Raw genomic sequence first — 25,254 nt, forward strand, 5'->3', positions numbered from 1 at the left:
ACCTCTCTCGAGTCTGTCCCTCCTCTCTCGAGTCTGTCCCTCATGGGAATTCAGTCACTTGTGCCAACAATGCCTCTTATCCGGTTCAGGGAGTTGGAAAGATTGTGCTTATTGTGCTACAAATGGCAGTTCCTTCACACTTGTTGATGCACTTTATGTACCTTGGATCAATAAGAACCTTTTGTCTGTATCTGCACTTGCTAGACTTGGACTTGTAGTCAAATTTGTGGATGACAGATGTACAATTCATGATCCCAATTTTGGTGATGAAATTGTTGCATCTGGGTTTTTGTGTCATGGGATGTATAAGCTCACTTTGTATGACAAGTGTTGCAAATGCAATTGTAGATTCAAGGGTTATTTCAGATGCAAAACTTTGGCATGCACGTTTTGATCATCTGAATTTTGCCAGTTTGCTGCGTTTGCAGAAATCTGATATGGTTGCTTCTTTGCCGCCTCTTGAAGCACCTATCAAACAGGTCTGTGAAGGCTATATTTTGGGTAAGATGCAACGTTCGAAGTTTCCAAAGGATGGTTCAGTTCCAGCCACAGGCAGGTTGTAGCTTGTGCATAGTGACGTTTGTGGACCCATGCAAACTCCATATTTGGGCAATTATCTTTACTTCGTGACTTGATTGATGATTACTCCAGGCATGCATGGGCATTTCCGCTTAAAGCGAAGTCCGAAGTTTTTATGTGCTTCAAAAAATTTCTGGCTATGGCTAAAAATGAATCGAAATGTACTATGGGCACCCTCCGTCCGATTGGGGGGGGGGGTATACGTCTCATGAATTCAATGCATTTCTGGCTAGTCGTGGGATAAAACACCAATGTACAATGCCTTATACACCTCAGCAAAATGGTGTTGCTGAGAGGAAAAAGAGGTCACTTACGGAAATGGCACGATGTATGGTCAAAAGTCAAGCTTTGCTGCATTCATTTTGGCTTGAGGCCATCATGTGTGCCACTTATGTACTAAACAGGTGTCCTACGAAAGCTTTGTAGTCTATCACTCCATATGAAGCATCGCATGATAGAAAGCCTTCTATTGAGCACATGCGTGTTTTTGGTTGTTTGGCATATGCTTTGGTGCCATAAACACAACACAGAAAATTGGATGATAAGGCTGTCAAATGTATTTTTGTTGGTTATAGTGCTGAAATCAAAGGTTACAGGTTGTCATCCACAAACAAAGCGTATTCTGGTTTCACGGGATGTAGTGTTTGTGGAAGATTCTACTCAGCCCTTGCTGTCATGTACTAGAGACAGTAAAGTAAGCTCACAGAACATTTATGACACTTTGTTGCCTCTTTTTACTGGTGGAAATACGAATGTAAATTCCAATGAGGCAAATGTACAACCTATGGGGGTTTCTGAAAATGTTACAGATTATTGATGCAGATGTACATGATGTACTTGATGAGGAAAGGGCTGAAAATGAGCAGGCTAGAGGTATGCCAAAATGGCTAGTGCATACATTGCGAGACAGTAAATTGGATGCACCTTTGTCTAGTCGTACTCGTTCAGGCTCTTGCCATGCATCTTATGCATCAGATTGTTATGCTTTGGCTGTGTCTAGCTTACATGATGTTGAGGAGCCTCTGTCTTTTGATGAAGCACAAAATTCAGAAAATCGGATGGCTGCCATGCAATCAGAATATGATGCACATATAGAAAATGACACATGGACTTTATGTGATTTGCCTCTTGGCAAAAAGGCCATTGGTACAAAATGGGTTTACAAGTTGAAAAGCAAGCCGGATGGTGAGATCGATCACCATAAGGCTCAACTTGTTGCAAAGGGTTATGCACAACAAAAAGGCGTAGATTATGAAGAGACTTTTGATCCCACTTGTCGTATGGCTACTGTGCGTTTTCTATGTGCATTGGCAGCTCATTTTGGTTGGGATGTACATTAATCAGGCATGGTTACTGCTTTCTTGAATGGTGACATATTTGAGGAAGTTTATGTAGCATAGCCTTGCGGTTTTGTAAAGAAAGGACAAGAGGACAAAGTGTGCAAATGCAACAAGGCTTTGTATGGGTTGAAGAAATCTCCTCGTGCTTGGTATGAGAAAGCTGACACTCATTTGGTCAAACAAGGCTTTTGTAACAGTCCAACAGAAAGCACATTGTATGTAAAGCGTGAGGGTGATGTACTTCTCATTGTGGTTCTTTATGTAGATGATTTGCTGATCACTGGACCAAATGAAAGACATATTGCTGAATTTAAGGTTGATTTGAATGCTACATTCAAGATGAAAGTTTTGGGGATGTTGCATCATTACTTGGGTATACAATTTAAGCAGTGTGATGGTGGTATTGCCTTGTGTCAAAAAAGTTACATAGAGACATTGCTATGTAAGTTTGGACTTGAGGATTGCAAACCTATTGCCACTCCCATGGAAACAAGTTTAAAATTGAGTCTTCATGATGCTGGTGATCCTGCTGATGTCTGTTGAAAGGACGCCCTTTCAACAATGTTTCCATAAAGATTCCATTAAAGATTCCTCAAAGATTCTGTAAAGATTTCACATGAAGATGGTGATGAAGTAATGAAGATGAAGATGGATGCTGCAACCTGAAGATACGAGTTCATGGACGTCATCGAATATCCCGTTATTATTATTTTGAGCCATTACGGCCACTTTTGTAATGTTTACAGGAACCTCATATTTTAAATCGGCACTTGTATTTTGGCCGCAGATGCTTGTATCATGAGTAAAGCCAACTCAGTTTCTTGTAATTAAGCTCTGTAGAAGCCTAGGAACAATTCAGGTCATTTGGCCGGACATTAGGTTTGAAGGCTTTGTATATAAGCTAAAACCTAAGGCTTTGTAAGGACACATTACGTTATCTCAATTAATATACCGTCGTGGGTTCTGTAGCACACAGTAGTGACCATCGCGCATACTAATCACATTGCAGATATGAGAGTAGGAGCCTGTTAGCATCGAGGAGCTCTCCGCGTCGACGCAAGCAATGCAAGCCGAGGACCACATCGCGAGCCCGCCTACTACGAGCTATATTTGGTTGTAGGTACCTTAAACGACATCCGTTCTGAATGATCGAGTAGTCGTTAGAATCAGGGTGAGAAGCTCTTCGTGTTGATGTCTTTGTAGATCAGTTTCGGACACTTTGGAAATTGCTGTTTTGAGTCTATCGCGACAACGATTAGAGGTCTTACAGTTATGGTTTTCAGGGTTTAGGTGTTTGGCCACATAGGATATGTCCTTGTGAGTCTTACCCTCCAATTTCGAGTCATTCCTATATGATTTGAGACTGTTTCGAGCTTGTAGTGTTTCGTAGGATGCGCTGTCTGTTTCTTTGCTTTATGGTAGTGTTGTGGTAGGATTAGTGACTGTAGAGTGTTGTTCGTGTCTAGCTCAGGGTTGACAACCCAGAGATTGCCTCCATGCCCTAGTTGGGTCAGCTACGTCCTCGGATTGACAGTTTGTTCGTATGTGTTCTCGCTGTGCTCCATCGTCCGTCGCGGCGTACCCGCTAACATTGGCACCGTTGCCGGGGACGAAGCGCCTAAACTAGCGTAGACCGCATCACTCGTGTTTGACAGTATAGCATTTCTCTAGAGTTCTCTAGAGTGTTGTCACCATTTGCCTTCTTAGTGGGAAGTCGGAGAGCGGATCTCTTGACTGAGGGATAGCCAGGGAGCCTGCGTCTCGCCGAGGTGGTCCACCATGAGGTTGAGGTATGGTTATATTATTTTGTTGTGTGTTTAGATTAGGTTTTATGGTTTGTGTGTTTGGTTGTGAAGAACTTGAAAGAGAAAAAAACGCACAAAAAAACGCAAAAGGTAAGCAGGAGGCTATTTGCTTGCCAGAAAGCAAAAACAACCATTCAACCATCCAAAGTAGGACTTTAGGTAGTGTAGGACATGTGATGTTGATCTAGAGCAATTTTGACATGAAAATGTGCTTGAAAACATAAAAGGCGGAATTGTGCTGATTATGGTAAAAGTGCTCTAAAATGGTCGTTTGAAAGCCGATTTGAGTGCTTATTTTTGCATTGGAGACCTTAAGGTAGGGGGAAAACACAGATTTGCTCCAATCAAAAAAAAAAACTCTAAAAAACCCAAAAAAAACCAAAATCTGAAACCAAATCTGCAATTTTCAAAAAACAAAAAGTTTGACCTCAAGACCTTGTTTTGCATATGCTCTAGAGCTTGTATGTGAAATTTCAAAGCATTTGCATCAGTGCTTGTGCATCTAAGTGGGAATTTGCTTTTTATGAGTGTAAGGAGTATTTGGGTGAAATGCTTGAATCCAAAGGAAAAGAAGTCCAAATTGAATGAAACTTTGGGGATAGGCTTCTAAGGGCATTGGGAACCAAACTGTCCAAAAACAGAGAAAACAATACTTTCTAGTGGCTCTCTGCCTAGTCTATCGTGATAGACTGGTGAATTGGAGATAGACTCACAATTAGGCAAAACCCCTCATACCACAGGTAAAACACATCAATACAAGGCTGCTCCCAAAAGTTGAGTGTACTTGGACACCTGCTTGACCACTAAACCTCAAGTCTGGTGTTTAGAGTCTAAGTTCAGAGACACAGTGGTAAAAAGACCTTGACCAATAGTCCAAACATTGCACAACTTTGTGTATTCACTATACAGAGGATAAGGAAACTAGTTGTGAAGAGAACTTTGTAAAAAGACCAAAACTGGGAAACTTTATGAGCCTATCGCGATAGGTTGGGGATATTTAGCTGTGGACCTTATTTTGCAAATCCCTCCTAGGGATAGCTTAACCAGAGCCTACATAGCATACACACCAAATTTCAAGGTGTTTGGATCACTAGAAGTGAATCTAAAGCCCAGATAGAGATTCAGGTTCTGACATAAACACTAAAAATGGCCCAAAACACAAACCAAGTGTCCAAATTGCATGAAATTTGAGGGATAGACACATGAGAGTAAGGGGAATCTAAAAGTGAAGTCACAATTTTAATTTGAGTTGACTTTTCCTGCACAATCTACCTAGTCTATCGCGATAGACTCATGACATTTTGAGTGGGACAATTTTTGGAAATTGTGACTAGATAGCTTGAAGCCACTCCTCACCTAGACCTTAACCATCATTTCAAATTTGAAATTGGACATCAAGAAGACCACCAAAGCACTTGTCTGGTGTTTGATTCAGACTTCAGAGACAAATTGGATAAAGGGACTTGACCAAATTTCCAAGCCTTGTGAAACTTGGTATACATGATCTACAGAGGGTAGGGAACACATCTGTGAAGAGAAAATTTGAAAAAAGTGTCATTTTAGCATACTTGGTGAGTCTATCGCGATAGACTAAGAACCCAGTGATAGAAACTGAATTTTTCAAAAATCTCTGTGGCATAGCTTGGAAAGGTGCTATCAAGGACACATAAAAATTTTGAAGTCATTTGGACATCAGAAAGTGGGTCTAAGACCATTTGAGAGGATTCAGCTTGTAGAAAACACCAGATCTGGTCTAAGTGACAAAGTAAAAGTCCAAACCACTTGAAAATTGGTAGGAGGACTAAGGAGAGGTGTTGGAACACAGTGGTATAGTCAAAGTTCAAGTTTGACCTATAAAAGGGGTACTTGCTGAGTCTATCGCGATAGACTCAAAGCAGGGCCAAAGAAATTGAAATTTTCAAAACCCTCTGGAGCATAGCTTGTTTAGCCTCTCAGGAGGTTGCACACAAAATTTGGTGGATTTTGGACATTGGGAAGTCATCCTAAGTCTATTTTCTAGTGATCAGATAGACTCAGAATTCTAGAGAGACCTAAGAAAAACTCCAAAACAAGTGGAAATTGGTGAGCAAGGTGTACAGAGCCTAGGAAACACAATGGTGAAGAGAAATCTGGAAAATTTTCAAAACTGAAGAACTTGCTGAGTCTATCGCGATAGACTAGGGCTTTTTCACAAAAATTGAATTTTTTGAAAACTGACCTTAGGGCCTTGTTCTACATGTTGTTGTGAGCCTATGGTTAAAATTTGAGTAAATTTGGAGTATTGTAAGTGCATCTAAGAGGATTACTTCACAAGATCAGAAAAGAAACTGTTGTTTGATGCAAGTTACAAAGGAAAAGTATTCCAAATTGGTTGAAACTTGGTGAGTAGTATCTCAAGAGAAGGGGGAACTCAAATCTGTGAAAACAGTTGAAAAACTGTATCCCAGTAACACTCTGGTGAGTCTATCGCGATAGACTCAGAAATTCACTGTAGAAAAATCAAAATTCAAATCTGACTTCATATTTGGGTTCAGAAGGCCCATTATACCCTGTACACAAAGTTTGAGTGCATTTGGACATCTGCAAGGGGTACTTGGTGAGTCTATCGCGATAGACAAGTGATGAAAAAATTTTGAGAAATTTTTTTGAAACCAAGTATACCACTGGGTTTATCATTGCCTAAGGAGTGCACACACCAATTTTGGGCTCAAACTGACCACTTGCAAAAACATCAGATAGAGAAACTTTCCAAATTACATCTCACTTTTTTGGTCATAACTTTCACATACGGACTCCAATTCCAAAACTTTTTTTATCAAAATGTAGCTTGAGAGCAGCACTACAGATCTTAGAGTAAATTGACCAAAATGGTTGCCAACGGCATACATTTTGGTCAGTTTTTCACATTTTGGTCAGTTTTGAAAAAAACGTTGTTTAAGGCCTCAAAATGCATCTGGAAGTCAGGGGTGTCTAAAACTGACAATTTGAGAGAATTGTGAGAAAACGCTCACTGTTTTGGATTTTCCCTGACCAAAACACTTGAACACACTGAGAGAGGTATTACTACAGCAAGGTAGAGCTGTTAAGCCTAGAAGTCATGTCTACATCAGACTCAGACTCAGCTTATACAAGCACATGGATTGCAGGGATAGATGAGCACCCGCCCAGAATAGATCTTCCAAACCTACAGTACATAAAGACCAATTTTGTGGAGAGAGTTTGGACGTATAACCATGAAAGTGAAGGACTATATAGGTATATTAATGGAGATCAATTCAACCTTTACAGTTGCTTAGAGCCTTACCCAGATGAGATGCCAGAGTACAAGCTCTTATATTTCTATACATACGAGGTCGACCGACAATGGACATCTTTATTTGTTGACAAGTATGGACGAGAATATAGAGCTGTAGAAAGCACAAATCCGCGAACCAAATTAGAGATGAGTGGATATTTGGTCAATGAAGGACCTCCGATACATCCACAAAACACAGGAACCTCTAAGAGAATTCCAAAGAGGGGACCACCACCTGGATTTCCCCCTAGAGCGATAACGAGAGATGAAACGATACTAGAGAGGAGTATGGTTCCATACTTTGCACCCCAAAATATAAGACCATCTCAGCTAAGAAAATGGGTAAATAGAAAGTACAATGGCATAGGAGACCCATACGCCCATGTCTCGGCTTTCAAGCAAGTCCTACAAGCAGAATGAGTAGAGGACTTCCACACACAATATGAGGGTTTTGGACTTACATTGGAGGACAATGCACAAGCATGGTTTGAACTATTGAACCGGAGAGAGTTCACAACCATTGAGAAAATGTTGGATGAATTTGTTCAAGAATTCTCCAAGAGGGGCATAAAACATAACACTCTTCCTAAGATTCAGGAATTTAAACAAGACGAAACAGAAACATTGCGACATGCAATAGTGCGTTTCAAGCAATATGTTTCTAGATGTCCTACCCAAGAGTTACCCACGCCAGAACGTCAGATCCTATGCTTCATTAGAGGACTTAGGAATGAGAATCTCCAAAAGGACCTATACATGAAAAGATACCAAACCTTGAAGAGGTGACCAAAGCGGCAGTTGACCTAGTTGACAATTGCAAATTCTATGAAGATGGTCAGAAGAAGATGAATGATGCAAGTGAGAAAAAGAAAACCGCTGATCTTGAGGATCAAAGAGGGAATCTAGGACAAAACCAAGTAAATGTTGAGGAGAAAATCATAGAGAATGTGATGCAACGCATCAACCACTCTGACAGAGTACCAGCCTATAGAGTTCCTCAACGACGAAGGTGCACAACATGTGGAGGGGACCATCCGACGCAACATTGTCCTGACTATAGACCTAAGACTCCACCAGGTTTTGAGCATGTTATGTTTCAACTGCCTAGATATCATCCTGTAGCGGAATAAGTGTTCTTAAGTGAAAGACCCATAGCTGCTAGAAATGCATATGTGAGTCATGAGCTTCAAATAGAAAGAAATGTGGTAGATTAGAGGCCACTTCAAGGTCAATATCAAGTATTGCCACAACAACCAATACGTCCATGTGACAGATGTGGTAGTAGTGATCACTTGATTAAGGATTGTCCACACCATGATATCATGATAAATGTATATTGTAATGAGTGTGCAATCACACATATGATTTTGGATTGTCCTAAGAATCCAAGAAAGAAAGGTAAAATGCAACCACATGTTACCTTTCCTTCTACTAGCAAATCAGAGAAAGAACGAGCCGCAACAAAAGGAGAGACGACAACAACAACAGAGCAAGAAACAATTGCAAAAGAACAGGTGCTTAAACAACAAGAAGATGAAAGTAAGCAAGTTTCTCCAGTAAACGTTGTCACAAGAGCACAAGCAAAAGTGCAAGAGCATAAGCGTATAGATGGAGAGACTAGTAAGAGTTCCAAAAGCCGTAGAAACTCTAGACGAGCAAGAAGGACTAGAATGAAAGCGAGACTAGAAAGGGAAAAAGGGGAAGAAAAGGCTGTTACAGCTGAGTTGGAAACAACTCAAGAGCAACAGACACAACAAATGAAAGCTGAAACCCTTAAACCAGCTAAAGCACCCAAGAGTGCTAGTTCAGGAGGATCTGTCCTAGTGGACAAAGTGAATGAGCCTTTAGACGCGATTTTACAGGCTTATGAGGCTAGATTGGCAAATAGAGAGACCTTAGAACAAAGATGGATGACCCATCCTTATCCTGAACTAGAGAAGCAGAGGCTAGAAATGTGTAAGCGGCTCATTAAAACTGCTCAAGCATTGCTAGAACCACCTCCACCAGAAGTGAAGGATAGGATAGTCACCCCAGTGCACAAAGACGAGAGCATTAAAGTAGACGAATTGCCTAGAGAAGAAGTGGATCATAGGGAAGAACCACTGCCAAGGACGCAAGACTCGAGGGTAGTCCAAAATACAATAGATGAATCAATGAGGGATTTCCCACCCTATGTTCCTATAGTTGAGGAGCAGTGGCCAGAGGAGTTATGGAAGGCTATCCGAGATGCCCAAAAAAGAGAGGAGGATGCTGGACCAGCACCATTTTCTGAAATCACATTAGATAGACCACAAATGAGTGTTGATGCGAGGTCATATCATGGTGACGTAGGATCGATAGCCTCTGAAGACAGTAGACCTGCATCATTAAGAACTTTGCCACAATACATGGGAGATTTTGAGGCAAAGTCTGATATTGTGAGAGTTCCATCACAGAGGCTAGGAGGGACAAAAGAATTGGACACAAGAATTTTGACTGACTTGCTATCCACACCAGTGAAGTGCACAATTACGTTGGCATAACTTTTGAAAATTAGGCCAAGTATGTGGACGGATATAGGAAAATGCTTGGAAAAAATTGGGATCAAAAGCCCGTTAAGGTTCCTGGAAAAAGAGCTAGATGAGATCGAGAAGCCTAGATCAAATGTAAGACCAGTACCTCTGAACAAAGTAGGAGAGTACTGTGAAGGAGAAGATGGTAATGCCACTTTGCCTATCGAGTACAATGGGATTGAAACGAAAGCTATACTTGACAGCGGAGCAGGAATTGCCATAGCAACAAAACGAATATGGGAGAAATGGGGTAGGCCAGCCTTTAGAACAACCAGAATAAAATTGAAGTTAGCGGATGGGCATGTGGAAAGACCCATGGGATTGCTAGAAGCGATAGTGGTGTCTTCTTGCGGTATAGAGTATGCGCATACTTTTGCCATAGTTGACTTTGGCAAGAAAAGTAACTATGAAATCATCCTTGGAAGACCATTCATGAGACAACTTAAGATGGTACAAGATTGGGGTTATGATTATCTATACTTGAGACATGCTGAAACCACAAAACGTGTAAATATGAGAAATCATAGTTACCAAGATGTAACTAGAACGCCCGTAGAAGATTTTGATTCTGCAACACAAAGTGGATCAACAGACCATCCGTGGATGGGCAAAAAGAAAGAAATCTGGATGTGCGGAGCATCGGAGTGTAGTGACTTTGGGAGAAATGAGAATTCCTTCGAGAGGGTCTTAGAAGATGATGCTTACATAAGAGAACCTTTTCCGGAAGAGGCGTTAGAACCGCTATAGTGGACTCAGATATTGGCTACTTTGGATGTCTGTGTTAATGAGACCACACCAACAAAATTTTGCGATGAGAATGGGTATGACATAGTCCCCTACTACATGCTAAGGGTTATGGGTGAGACAGATGACGAATGTGAGTATGAGTTCGAAACGGGGTTATCAGCTATGGGAATAACACAAAACCAAATACCTAGCCCGAATACTGGTCATATAGAAATAGGTGCTCTTTGCGATCAGTGTGTGATAACACACTTGATTACAAACTGTCCAACTCGAATGCATAGTACAAAGGAGGAGCCGCAAGTCAACGAAGCAAAGTCGCAGGAAGAAGGGCTAAGATCCAAAGAAGATGCTTCAGGTCCAGCGCCTACAAACGAGCAATATGAAGACTTGGAATCAATCAAAGAAGAGGTGCAGCAAGTGACAGGAAGTTCAGACACTATTGGTGACATTTCAACAGCTGATGTCGAGGAAGAAGAGCCTATGACTCTACAGGAACCAAATGCTGATTTTGTCTCTCCAAAAGACATATCAGAGGAAATGGTGGTCAAGCAAGAGCTAGAACACACATATGAACTCAGAAGTGTGAACAATGAAGAAGAAGACGACAAGGAGTCCAGGCCAAAGATTGCTCAAGTCACTCAAGAGAACACAGGCAATCTAGTACCAAAGAAGATCAACTTTTTGCTAAGTGCACAAGACGGAGTCAAGATGAATTTTATGGCAAAAATTGATACAAATTCCATGACTAATGTCATGTCATATGGCATGTGGTTACTTCTAGGTAAGCCAAAGATTTATGATATTCAGATAAAGGTAAATCTCTCACCTGAAGTGGATGTTATAAGTATGGGGATTGCAGAAGCTACTCTCCAACTACACTCACAGAATGTCAAAGAAAAATTCCTAGTGGTAGATTCTCGACAAATGGGAACACACTTGATTTTGTCCAAGCCATGGGCACAAGTCTTTGAAAACGAGCCTGAATCTTCAACAATGGTCATCACGACAAGCTATCAAGTGGCAACAGAGGTCAAGCCTACAACAGTTCAAAGATTCTTGGCTATTAAAAAAGGCAAAGCTAAAGTAAGCCCACAGTCTCTAGCCCAGCCAATGCAAGTGCAAGACAAAGCCTCTACATCAAAAGCCAAACCATCAACAAAACAATGGAAACCCAAGCAAAAAGTCTATCAACCGAAGTTTCCATCGCACGAAAGTCTCCAAAGGAAGTCAAAATAGGTCAACCAAGTGCTAGTATCCAAGGCACATATTAAAGTTAATGATCCAATTTGGATACAATCACAGGAACAACCTCAACAAGCAAAGGTAACAGGATGGATCACATCAAGCGAGTCAATTATTGCACAAGGCTACAAGAAAGGAAATTCAGATGTTTGGGTCAACAAGCCCAAGATAACAGCCTGGCGATATACATCCCATGACAACCACTCAGTCAGGAATCAAAAAAGTTGTCAACGTCAATCACATAACTCAACCAAGAGAAAGGACAGGTACAAAAAGCAAAAGAGAAGGTCTTCCACTGGACAAACTATACGACAAGTCTGGGTAATGAAATCAGAATTCTACCAGACTACCCAACAAAGTCAAGTGAAGATCACCTCCAAGCAAGTCCAAAGATTCATTCCAGTCAAGTTACTCGAAGCACAAGGATTCTATGAGGGTAACTTTCAAATCTGGTTACCTAAGGTAGTAGCTTATCAAGGAATCACCAAGGAAAAGCAAGAAACATCAAGAAATGAAGAGCAGCCACCTGCTACACCCAAGAGTACTACAACCTATAGATGGATCCCTCGTCAATTACCACAAGAGCAAGGCTTTTACAAAAGTAACAGCCATATTTGGAAATTAAAGAAAAGGTACCATCAAGTCAAAGAAGAAACAAGGCAAGTGGCAAAGGACATCACACCAGGCCCAAGAACAACGTGGGTTCCAAAATCCGCGATTGAGGCTCAACAACAAGAAAGATACACAACTCCTTTACAGCCTCTTAACAACAAAAAGAAAGCAACGGTAAATGCGGAGGTCACAGTTTTGAAGAACACTATCTGGAAGAAGAAGACTTCATCAACCATTGCTTCAACATCAATACCTGTCTCATCAAGCGACCACAATTTGCTACCAAGGAATGAAGAGCAGATATATGCCAATGTATTGGACAACATGGCATCTCAAACAGAAACTAATGAGAAAGGCCTAAACATCAAAAGCATATGGAATTGGATTTCAGGCCGCGATCAGGTAAGTCCAAGTCGCCATTAAACTTACATGGCATAAGAGTCTAGAGTCGGGCAGCTAAGCCACTAAATGAGCGAAGTATCAGACCCAAGCGTCAAGTTAATATTTTTATGTGGTCTATGAGTCTAGCTAATAGGTATAAGCTCAAGCTGGAGAGTTGAGCATACATAAAGTCATGTCGCTCATGCTGGAAGAGGTGAGCATAAGAGTCAAAGTCCATATAATATATAAGGTGTCGAAGGCGGAGTAGTCCAAAAAAAAAACAAAAAAAAACATACACACTCACGCACTTGACACAGTGAGGAAGAGTGGAGAAACCTCGACAGCAAAAACCCTTCCTGTGAGTAGTGAAAGCTTTTGAAGCACTCATGCTATATGTTTTGCTCGCTACACTAACTCCATGAAGAACCCATCAATACTCTTCTCTCGCACCGCATCTTGTTTAACATGCATAACTTTGTGCACGCATATAGATGTCCCATCATTGGACATATGCATTAGGCACTCTTTTTTATTCCACCCATGCACTTACACAAACAAATGATGATGACCAAGCAGAAACAGGTTTTGTAAGCCTTTGCTCAACAACAATGACTCTGACTTCAAGCTACTAACACTTATCCATGTATATCAAGTCCATACTAGTAGCCATATGGCCATATGTACTTTAACTCAGCATAACTCTATAACATCAGAACCTAAGTACATATAGCCTCGCATTTAATTATGACTAAAGACATTTTTTCCCACTGGGTTTTTCCCTTTAGTCTTATCCAAGTATCTAAGACCTTCATTTTGTATATACGCTACATTTTACTTTTACTCTTTTATTTTTTATAACAACAAAAAACAAGAAGAACCACGATATCCCCAAGTCAAAAGGGAGAGGCCAAAAAACAGCTTGACAAAGCTTCAAGTCAACTCACAGGTACGACTTCCAGATAACAACCACACGAAAAGAAAAGTCGAGCTACAATGACAACGACCTGCTGCACCAACAAGTCGATACAACTCATGCAATTCAAGATATAACAACCAATCGGAGGGGGAGAGTTTCAGGCTTCAGATACACTACAGGTACAACTTCAAGGCAGCTTTAACATCACGCAAAGCAACCAACTACAGAAGAGGCTGCCACAACAACTTCAACCAACACCAAGACATCAAGAACTCATCAAGGCCAGCAAAGACATAGGGTCTTGTCGGGGACGACAAGAATTCGGAGGGGGAGAGTGTTGAAAGGACGCCCTTTCAACAACGTTTCCATAAAGATTTCATTAAAGATTCCTCAAAGATTTTGTAAAGATTTCACATGAAGATGGTGATGAAGTAATGAAGATGAAGATGGATGCTGCAACCTGAAGATACGAGTTCATGGACGTCATCGAATATCCCGTTATTATTATTTTGAGCCATTACGGCCACTTTTGTAATGTTTACGGGAACCTCATATTTTAAATCGGCACTTGTATTTTGGCCGCAGATGCTTGTATCATGAGTAAAGCCAACTGAGTTTCTTGTAATTAAGCTCTGTAGAAGCCTAGAGACAATTCAAGTCATTTGGCCGGACATTAGGTTTGAAGGCTTTGTATATAAGCTAAAACCTAAGGCTTTGTAAGGACACATTACGTTATCTCAATTAATATACAGTCGTGGGTTCTGCAGCACACAGTTGTAATGGAATTTGCCTATTCAATTTGAGAATAGCGGAATTTAATGAGAGTACTTTCAAGAAATGATTTTGTCAGCATAGCGGGTAGACATAATTGAAGATAGCAACATAATCATAGCAATTAGTTAACTTGGCATAGACAATACTTTTGCAAGAGAGAGAGTTTAGAGAACATGACAACAATTGAGGACCGGATTTATGTGGAGCCGGTCCCCCCTCCAATAGGCATTTGTATTATGATTTCTCCCATAAAGAGAGTCTTGTTACAATACAGTCTTTGTGTTCCTTGTGACCTAGGTGATGCCATGAAGATGGAAGGCTTCATGCACCACAAACATAACATAAACTTGAAGAAAGCTTTAACTATCCCAAGCCTCAGTCCCAAGACCTCAAACACCTTCGAAGGTGGAGAGAGCTAGCAGGGAATGAGGGTAGGGAAGAGGAAGAAGAAACATTTCGTAGGAGAAAGAATTAGTTCCTCACTTATCATACTCTTGTTGCTAGCATACATAATAGCATAGTAATGAAGAAGAAGGAGATGGCAAGCTTAAGCATTGAAGCATGGCTCTTGGTTGGATTTGCACTCCATAGCCAAGAGTGTTGGTGTAGGCTCTCAACCTCTACTTGCCTGGAGAGGGAGCTCTTGCACTTTGCATATCACACAATGAGAGTGCTTGTGAGTGTGTGTGGGTGAGTATACCCCCTAGGCACCCCCCTAGCTTGCTTGGGTCGACCCCCCCTTGTAGCTCATGCCTGAAGCTCATTGGACCCCTCCAGGCCTAGCCAATCACAAGCAAGAGCCATTACAAGCAACATGGGTAGCCTTGGGACAAGTGTCCCCCTTTCCCCTTTGAGAGAGAGGACTTGATAAATGCTAAAACAATTAGATAATTCATGTAATTTATCATTGGACCCCTTTGAAGCCTAGCCAATAGGCTTCAAGCAACACATGAAGGTAACATGGGTAGGGGCCTGACATGTGTCCTTGCTGCCTCTTCAAGTTGGGCTTCCCTTGTGTGTGTGTGAGTGGGTGTTCTCTCTCTAACCCCTAGGAAAAGGGCTCGCCCCCCCTCTTGTAGGAATGCTTTTGACTTTTAGGTGATCAAGCACCTTACTCACCAAGCATGACAAAGCACTTGAACTAGGGGGTGTTCCCACAAGCATCTCAGGCAAGCTTCTCAAGGCACCTCAAGTACTTTAATCATGCAGCAAGTCAAGCACCTCAAGCATGGAGCCAGTCAAGCACCTCAAGCATGACAAGCACCTCGAGCTTGGGCCGGGTTCCCACCTCAAGCTCAGCCCTAGCTTACTTAAGGTCAAAGGACTTTTACACACATTTATTGGAGGTCTTCAATGAAGCTAACCCTAAGGTCTTATGCTCCATTGGTTAGCCTTGCTCTTTGATAGACCATCTCCCTTTTGGGCCCCTTTACCATTGGCCCCGTGTTGAGATAGATCTATAAGCACATACCTATATCTTAACACTTGTTCCCGTTTATTCTCCCACATTAAGTGATCAATTTAATATGAGAAAATCATTTGGGTTAGTTAGATATTAGATTTTATGACATTACCTCTCTCTTGAAATCATAGTCGTCCTCGACTATGAGGTAGAAAAGATAAAGTCTTAGTCATTAGTCAATCGTACTTAGCGGGTAAAGGATCCCTTTTTACCCTACGACATCTTTCCAAGATGGATGACTAATCCATTTGGTGCTTGGGAGACATAGCTGCCGCAAGCATGTCTGCTCTTTAGTCCATTTCATTCTCCCAAAGTAGAGTGACAAATTCTACTTGGTGTTTGAGAGACGTCGTCATCACAAACATGATTCTAAGCATGCATACTAGTTAAATTTGTGCACAATTAAAAAGAGGACTAGTCATATAAGACAAAAACATGAGTTATTTAAAAGAAATTTGTACATTTGCTTACTCTAATGTAGCATTGTAAGCATTGACAAGGTTCATACTATCCTTAAGTTGTACTCCTTGCATCCATTTAGCATCTTCAAAAGGATAATTTTTGAACTTAATAAGATACCGTCGGATAATCTTACCATGTCGTAGTACCTTGTCTTCATGCCGAAGGATAGCTTCGGGTTGTAGCACCTCTTCTTGGTCTTCAACTTCGGGAGGGTCTTCAATAATTGGTTCAATTGGTGGCTCTCCTTTGTAGGGCTTAAGTAAGCTTACATGAAAGGCATTGTGTATAAGCCAATGGTTGGGCAACTTGAGTTGAGTGGATTACTTCGGTAATAGTACCGGGCCGTTGAGAGTTGATATATTCGGCCATCTCTTCAGGTAATCCCGCACAGAATTGCTGTCTTTGCTCGGCAAAGTCTATCTTTTGAAAGACAGTAGCTTTGAGATGTAAATCCCAAAACTTATCTACATACTTGTTGATAGACTCATGAGAGAGGAGCTTCAAGCCGCGCCATTCGGTAAGAACTTTATCTTTAGTATCGCTTGGAAGAAATTGCTTCATGATGGAAACTCGTAGAGTTTTCCATGTCTTTGGGGCTTCTCCATTGCCACGAAGGCTAGCCCACCATTGACGAGCTGATTTTTGGAAGTGCATAGCTACATGGCGTAGCTTGGAGGACTCTGTGAAGCCCTCGTCCCCAAAGGCCGCATCAAATTGCTGGATGAAGGCCAACACTTTGTCGGTAGCACCAAAGGTGCCATCGTAGGTGAGAAAAGAGATACTCTTTCCTCCCTCCTTGAACTTCTTTAGCTTTTGTGACCTTCGCCATGCAGGAAATGATTTGCGATGCCCTCCCCTCTTGTATTCTCTAGGAGAATAGCCATAACTTTCATCGGAAGAGAAGGAAGGTGAAGAAGAAGGAGAAGAGGGTGACCTCTTCCTAGCCCTTTTCTTCCTTTGTTTCCTCTCTTGCCTTTGAGAGTGATGAGGAGAAGGACTATGGGTTGCTCTTTTCCTCTTGGGAGGAGTAGGCGATCGTCTAGACCACCTTCTTCGTGGAGCCACATCTTCAGAAGAACTTAGACTTTCATTGCTTTCTTTCTCTTTGGATTCCTCCTCTCGAATGGGAGAGAGTCTTCTTTTGGGGGTCTCTTCAAGAGGCCTCCTAAGCTCTCTCTCCTCTTGGAGAGGAAGGGAAATTCCATAGGCACGAAGTTGTTGAGTTACTTCGGCTTGCAAGGTAGGGTTGCCCATAGCTTGTTGCAACCTAGTCACAAGATAATTCACAAACATGGGAGCATCATCATTAGCACCTTCATGTGCAAAATCAAAACTATCAATGTTCATTCTACTCTCTTGATTATTGTCAGCCATGTTAACAAAATTTTATGTATGTACTTAGTGTATGCTTTGGCAATTCAAAACCTTAGTTGCCACTCCTCTTAGCCTTTGAAAATCGGCTCTTAAGTATCTACACCCACGGCTCAAAGTGGTTAATTATAGAGAGTAGAGGAGTAGGTCTAACATAGCAGAGTTGCCAAGGGCTAGCTCCTTTCGGACTTCTTATGGCTCAATAATGGTAAAGCCGTAGGCAAGTCTAAAAAGACTCCATTATTAAGTCCAAAGCTCCCGAGGTGTGCACCATCCCCCACATAGTGGGCTTAACAAAACCGGTATTAGATCCCAGTTCCACTTACTCTATTATAATTAACAACATCAACCATTTATAGGCTACTTAAGGACCTCTCTTCTTAAGCAAGAAAAGAGAAACCAAATGCTCTGATACCAATGTAATGGAATTTGCCTATTCAATTTGAGAATAGCGGAATTTAATGAGAGTACTTTCAAGAAATGATTTTGTGAGCATAACGGGTAGACATAATTGAAGATAGCAAGATAATCATAGCAATTAGTTAACTTGGCATAGACAATACTTTTGCAAGAGAGAGAGTTTAGAGAACATGACAACAATTGAGGACCGGATTTATGTGGAGCTGGTCGCCTCTCCAATAGGCATTTGTATTATGATTTCTCCCATAAAGAGAGACTTGTTACAATACAGTCTTTGTGTTCCTTGTGACCTAGGTGATGCCATGAAGATGGAAGGCTTCATGCACCACAAACATAACATAAACTTGAAGAAAGCTTTAACTATCCCAAGCCTCAGTCCCAAGACCTCAAACACCTTCGAAGGTGGAGAGAGCTAGCAGGGAATGAGGGTAGGGAAGAGGAAGAAGAAACATTTCGTAGGAGAAAGAATTAGTTCCTCACTTATCATACTCTTGTTGCTAGCATACATAATAGCATAGTAATGAAGAAGAAGGAGATGGCAAGCTTAAGCATTGAAGCATGGCTCTTGGTTGGATTTGCACTCCATAGCCAAGAGTGTTGGTGTAGGTTCTCAACCTCTACTTGCCTGGAGAGGGAGCTCTTGCACTTTGCATATCACACAATGAGAGTGCTTGTGAGTGTGTGTGGGTGAGTATACCCCCTAGGCACCCCCCTAGCTTGCTTGGGTCGACCCCCCCTTGTAGCTCATGCCTGAAGCTCATTGGACCCCTCCAGGCCTAGCCAATCACAAGCAAGAGCCATTACAAGCAACATGGGTAGCCTTGGGACAAGTGTCCCCCTTTCCCCTTTGAGAGAGAGGACTTGATAAATGCTAAAACAATTAGATAATTCATGTAATTTATCATTGGACCCCTTTGAAGCCTAGCCAATAGGCTTCAAGCAACACATGAAGGTAACATGGGTAGGGGCCTGACATGTGTCCTTGCTGCCTCTTCAAGTTGGGCTTCCCTTGTGTGTGTGTGAGTGGGTGTTCTCTCTCTAACCCCTAGGAAAAGGGCTCGCCCCCCCTCTTGTAGGAATGCTTTTGACTTTTAGGTGATCAAGCACCTTACTCACCAAGCATGACAAAGCACTTGAACTAGGGGGTGTTCCCACAAGCATCTCAGGCAAGCTTCTCAAGGCACCTCAAGTACTTTAATCATGCAGCAAGTCAAGCACCTCAAGCATGGAGCCAGTCAAGCACCTCAAGCATGACAAGCACCTCGAGCTTGGGCCGGGTTCCCACCTCAAGCTCAGCCCTAGCTTACTTAAGGTCAAAGGACTTTTACACACATTTATTGGAGGTCTTCAATGAAGCTAACCCTAAGGTCTTATGCTCCATTGGTTAGCCTTGCTCTTTGATAGACCATCTCCCTTTTGGGCCCCTTTACCATTGGCCCCGTGTTGAGATAGATCTATAAGCACATACCTATATCTTAACACTTGTTCCCGTTTATTCTCCCACATTAAGTGATCAATTTAATATGAGAAAATCATTTGGGTTAGTTAGATATTAGATTTTATGACACAGTAGTGACCATCGCGCACACTAATCACATTGCAGATATGAGAGTAGGAGCGTGTTAGCATCGAGGAGCTCTCCGCGTCGAAGCAAGCAATGCAAGCCAAGGACCACATCGCGAGCCCGCCTGCTACGAGCTATATTTAGTCGTAAGTACCTCAAACAACATCCGTTCTGAATGATCGAGTAGTCGTTAGAATCAGGGTGAGAAGCTCTTCGTGCTGATGTCTTTGTAGATCAGTTTCGGACACTTTGGAAATTGCTGTTTTGAGTCTATCGCGACAGCGATTAGAGGTCTTACAGTTATGGTTTTCAGGGTTTAGGTGTTTAGCCACATAGGATATGTCCTTGTGAGTCTTACCCTCCGATTTCGAGTCATTCCGATATGATTTGAGACTGTTTCGAGCTTGTAGTGTTTCGTAGGATGCGCTGTCTGTTTCTTTGCTTTATGGTAGTGTTGTGGTAGGATTAGTGACTGTAGAGTGTTGTTCGTGTCTAGCTCAGGGTTGACAACCCAGAGATTGCCTCCATGCCCTAGTCGGGTCAGCTACGTCCTCGGATTGACAGTTTGTTGGTCTGTGTTCTCGCTGTGCTCCATCGTCCGTCGCGGCGTACCCGCTAACAATGTCACTCTTTACCAAGCTGCTGTTCGCTGCCTCATTTATGTATGCAACATGAGGCCAGATATTCAGTTTGTAGTCTCACAAGTCAGCAGATTTATGCATAGCCTAGGGTCTAAGCATTGGCAGGCTGTCAAGAGGATTTTCCGCTACCTTAGTGGCACTTTACATCTTGGCTTGTTTTATCCCAAGGCGGGATCCTTGCCTCCAGACTTACATGCTTTTTCCGACTCAGATTGGGCTAGTTGTTTTGACACGCGAGTGTCCACAAGTGGCTTTTGTTTCATGCTTGGCAGTTCATGTATATCATGGTTGAGCAAGAAGCAACCTACTGTGGCACTTCGAGTTGTGAGGCTGAGTACAGGGCAGTCTTCACAGCTACGGTTGAGTGTCTATGGCTCAGACGCCTTATGGCTGATTTGGGTGTTGGACAGGACACTGCCAACACTATCTACACTGACAGTCAGAGCGCATTGGCAGTTGCGAGGAACCCAGTTTTTCATGTTCGCACAAAGCACATTGAGGTGCATTACCACTATGTCAGGGAGAGGCTCTCAACAGGAGAGATCAACTTGGCTTATGTGCCAACACAGGACAACCTTGCAGATCTTTTCACAAAGGCATTGTCTCGTGAGAAGCTGGAAGCTTTCCGCAAAGCTTTGGGCTTACTCCCCTTTCTGGAGTGATCATGTCCTCAGGGCATGGAACTTTCCTATACTCATGTGCCAGCTCTCATTCACCGCATCACTCCAGGGGGGATTTGTTACCATATACATGTGGTAGTGATGTGTGTGAACACACTAGGACCATCGGGGCATTTTTGCTCTCTTTAGGAGGTTTTTCCCCCGTGCATTGTATATACGCCCATCACTCTAGGGCTATCTATGTTTCCATTGCACACTAAGTAACACACTCTCTATTGTGTGCCTTGAGCTTCCTTTGTCTTCTCCAAGCTGTGTGTGTTTCTCTGCAACCCTAATTCCAACACAAAGCACCGCCAATATACGATATTTTTTCACCAATGGTCCTCTACCAACAATCTCAATGTGATAAACCCTCACTTTGCATTTGTTTAAAGCAGTCTAGAGCTTCCAAAAACAATACTATAAGAGCATTCCAAGAGATTTTCTAGCAAGAATCCCTCACTTCGCATCTGGGAAAAGCAGACCAAATCTTTCTTGCCACATCCATGTTGCACGTATCTTGTAGTCAACATCCCCTAACTAGCATTCACATCGTGAATTCTGGTATCCATGTGAAAATCTTCCATCAGGGTCATTGGCCTTCAAGGTGCAAGCATAGGTGAATGCATTTGGAGAAAGAATTTCCGTTAAATAGTCAAGCTTTCTTGCGACATGCATATTGGGCATATCTTGCAACCAACACGTTGCAGGTGATGACATTCCAAAGAGCATTCGCATCAAGAAATTTTCATGCTTTCGTGACAATACCACATTTGGCATACATATCAAGCAAAGCACTGCCAAGCATGACATCCTTCACCAAGAGTGTGAGACCAAGGATGTTCTTGTTCATACTCTCACCCATGTCAACGGCTTGCACAAGGCCACTAGCCTTCAAGGCGCGATAATATCTCATGCATATCACCTTAGGCCCTAATTAGTTTTTGTTTTAAATTTGAAGTCATTTGGATACCTAGAAACTGAGAAAATGCCAGATTTTGTAAACAACACTAACTTTTGCACTCAGAGTGTTCGCAGGATCAATGGAAGCCAGCAAAGAAGAAGAGGTTGTCCTTGAAAGACATCATTGCCACGACAGAACCCTACACTATCCTTGACGAAACACTAAAACCGACCAAAGCTTGGATAGATGAAGCCACACGGGAAGCTGAAGGAATCAGAGTGTTCGCAGGATCAATGGAAGCCAGCAAATCACCAGCAAAGAAGAAGAGGTTGTCCTTGAAAGACATCATTGCCATGATAGAACCCTACACTATCCTTGACGAAACACTAAAACCGACCAAAGCTTGGATAGATGAAGCCACACTGGAAGCTGAAGGAATCAAACTTTACCAAGGTACATTCAAAGATCCGTAGGGCAATATAGTAGATGTGCCCATGATCCCCAGAGAGCTCGGTGAGTATGCTAGCAATAAAGGCATCCTCAACCACCTAGAGAAGGCCGATTTGCATAGTTTCTTTGCAGCAAGACCAATAGGTATAGATACATAGAGGGTCTACGAGCTAGCCATCTCCATGTAGAAAGACGACAAAGCAGTCTCCATTTTCTTCTCCAGGAATATACACTTGTTGTATCTTCAAATGACACAACCATAGTTGCACAAATGACAAGAATGGACATAATAGAGCGAGATTGAATCAAAGAATTAATACAATTTAAAAGCTAAAGACATATTTAAAATTGGGACATCAAGATCGTGATGTTGTAAACACATGACCATGTTATCTTAAGGTAATAGGATTTGTAGAAACAAAGCACAAGCTCTCTCTCTTTAAGGTCTCTTGGGATATTTTCCTACGAAGTTAAAATTCTCTTCTTCGTCTTGTTTTCTCTCTCTCTCTCTCTCTCTCTCTCTCTCTCTCTCTCTCTCTCTTTTCTAGGTTCTTGTTTTCTTTACACGAAGCACTCTAGTTCTAAATAAGATTTAGGGGAAATTACCAAAATACCCCTCTAATTTGAGAAAATTCCCAAAATACCCTTCAAATTTCAAAAATTCCCAAAATGCCCCTGATAATTTGTCATAAATTCCCAAAATGCCCTTCAAATTTTCCAAAATTCCCAAAATACCCCTTGTTGGGAGACTAAATTTCTCGAAAAATAAATTTTTCTGTAGGTCTTCACAAGAAGAGTGATTGTCTATCGTACAAGATGCTAAAACTACAATTTGAGTTGGTTACGTAGGCTTTGGAGATGAATTGCTTCATTATTTTTAGACATAATTGCCTTTTTTGCGATGGTAACTGGTGACAAATTACATGCTGAGCACTCAAAAACGGATCTCAATTGTCAAAAACAAATGAAGATTAGAAAATCTTGAACATTCCAACCAAAATAGATACAAGGGTATTTTGGGAATTTTTGAAATTTGAGGGGTATTTTGGGAATTTCCTCAAATTAGAGGGGTATTTTGGTAATTTTCCCTAAGATTTAACCGAAGGCCGGAATGAAATGGGCAGCAAGAAGAAGAAACAGGTGACGGGGGTCTCTGCGTTGAAAGCAGGCAGTGCTTCTAAAGCCAGCGATGAAGCAATGAAGGGGGGAGTCGCAGGTAATGAGATCGACCAGATTTTTTCGCGAGGCAAGGCCAAACGCAAGCCAGAGGAAACAGCAGAAGAAGAAGGTGAGCAAGAGGCGGATGTGTCTCTGAAGAGGAAGACGAGAAAAAGCAACAAGAAGCAGAAAAGCTCAGCCCCTGGGAAAGAAGAATCTGTTGCAAAGGCCCCCCTTGCGTCAGGGCCCCGCAAGAGAACCAACGAGGGTTTCTCTCTATACACAGAGGAAGAGTTGAGCTGGAATGTCAAAGATGCAGGCGGTACTCCTCTTTGTCCTTTTGATTGCAATTGCTGTTTCTAGTGTCTATGCATAGCAACATGTGCAGGGAAAATGTATTCCTGCCATGCTGCACACATGCACGCCGGAAAAAGTTTCTGACATATCAATGCTTAACTGATATGTGTGAGTAGTTCTTAGTTTGGTTGCCGTTCGCACCAGCTCTACGATAACCCTACAGATGAATATTGCTCTTCGGTTTGTTTCACCAATTTTTGAGAAATGTGCTGCTGAGTATTATTGTTGTCGATTTGAACCTGTTCTAAAATCTGCAATGGGCCATTTTCTTCCTGCTTACTCTTGGTTTGTCAGATTCCTTTGATGTTGAAGTGTCTAGAACGCTCAAAGTCATTATCGCCATAACAAAAATATATGCTTGGAATGAAATTTGTGGCCATGTGCATGTGTTTGTGTGTAACACAGGGGTTTCCAAAGTCTATCTATAAGCATGTGGAGTACCTTCTGTTTTCAATGTTTGGGAGTTCTTAGTTTTCAAGATAATTCTTCCTGCTGTTAATGAAATGTTTTTGAGGGATGGCATATACAAGCAATTTTAAGTATTGCTCTTTAACTAAGTTGCTGTCGTAGGAAGATTTGCAATGTGAATTAATGAGTAGGTTTGAGGATGTCGAGGGCAAGCTTCTGCATTGTTAAGCAGAGAATGCCTCCTCAAACACAAGTGTTACCATGCCCACCTAGGCCCAAAATTTGTTTCCGATGGCAACTGCAGCTTCGCGGCTTGAATTGCAGATGATGATGCGCAATCAAATGGTAATGTTGTCAAGAGCTTCATGGATCATTTTTTGGGTTACGGGTATGTCTTGATAGGGAGTTGAGGGCTGCTTTGTAGTTGTGCTCGCCCCATGTGAGGTAGCTCTCTCCTTATGGCCATGCATATGAGAGTCGGCATCTTACAATATTGTCCGGGTCACGTTGTGTATCTCTCTACCCCTTTCATGGTTGTAGAAATGCCGCGGTGACCCGTAAAAGGTGGACAATGGCATTCAGTCATAACCTTTTCCCTCAACGGCTGTGTAACGCACAACATGGTTTTTCTCATCAAGTAGCCTTCCCGAATGGAGTATCCTGCCACTGTCTCCCCATCCCGTATCCGTATGAAAACGTCTGCAAAATCTGTATCTGTGGCATACTGGTCGACCATATCCTCGAAGCTCCTATGATGTATCGCGGAAATAGCCAGAACCAACGATTTTTGAGACAAAGCATCTGCCACCACATTCTTTTGTCCTTGCACATGGACAATCTAGAAGTGAAACTGTGACAAGATGTTCGCCCACCGCATCTGCTTTTCCGAAAGCTGCTTCTGTGACAAGAAGTAGCGCAAACTCTGATGGTCTATAAAGACAGTAAAATCCGCTCCGAGTAGGTAATGCCGCCACTGAGTAAGAGCATGGATAACCGCCAAAAGCTCTTTCTCATAAATCTGTGGTGTCATCTCCGGCCTAGAGAACAATCGACTCTCGTAAGCAATGACACGGCCTTCTTGCATTAAGACCGCACCCAGACTACGACCACAAGCATCACAATACTTCAAATGACTTCTGCAAGTCTGGCAAAGTC

At 42.1% G+C, this 25,254-nt stretch overlaps 1 protein-coding gene across 1 annotated transcript; it reads left to right on the plus strand.

Moving 5' to 3' along the window:
• The first annotated feature begins 23,260 nt into the window (after positions 1-23,260).
• Positions 23,261-23,925, plus strand: LOC147424947 (stress response protein). The gene has a single exon (XM_086499843.1). The coding sequence runs from the start codon at positions 23,293-23,295 to the stop codon at positions 23,695-23,697; it is 405 nt and encodes a 134-aa protein (XP_086355969.1). The 5' UTR covers positions 23,261-23,292; the 3' UTR covers positions 23,698-23,925.
• Positions 23,926-25,254: the final 1,329 nt, after the last annotated feature.

The sequence above is a fragment of the Adiantum capillus-veneris genome, chromosome 25 (genome assembly GCF_014529385.1).
Source record: "Adiantum capillus-veneris isolate H3 chromosome 25, ASM1452938v2, whole genome shotgun sequence".
Classification (NCBI taxonomy): domain Eukaryota; kingdom Viridiplantae; phylum Streptophyta; class Polypodiopsida; order Polypodiales; family Pteridaceae; genus Adiantum; species Adiantum capillus-veneris.

Coding starts and splice junctions, on each gene's coding strand:
- LOC147424947 (XM_086499843.1), top strand. CDS start 23,293: ATGGGCAGCAAGAAGAAGAAACAGGTGACGGGGGTCTCTGCGTTGAAA.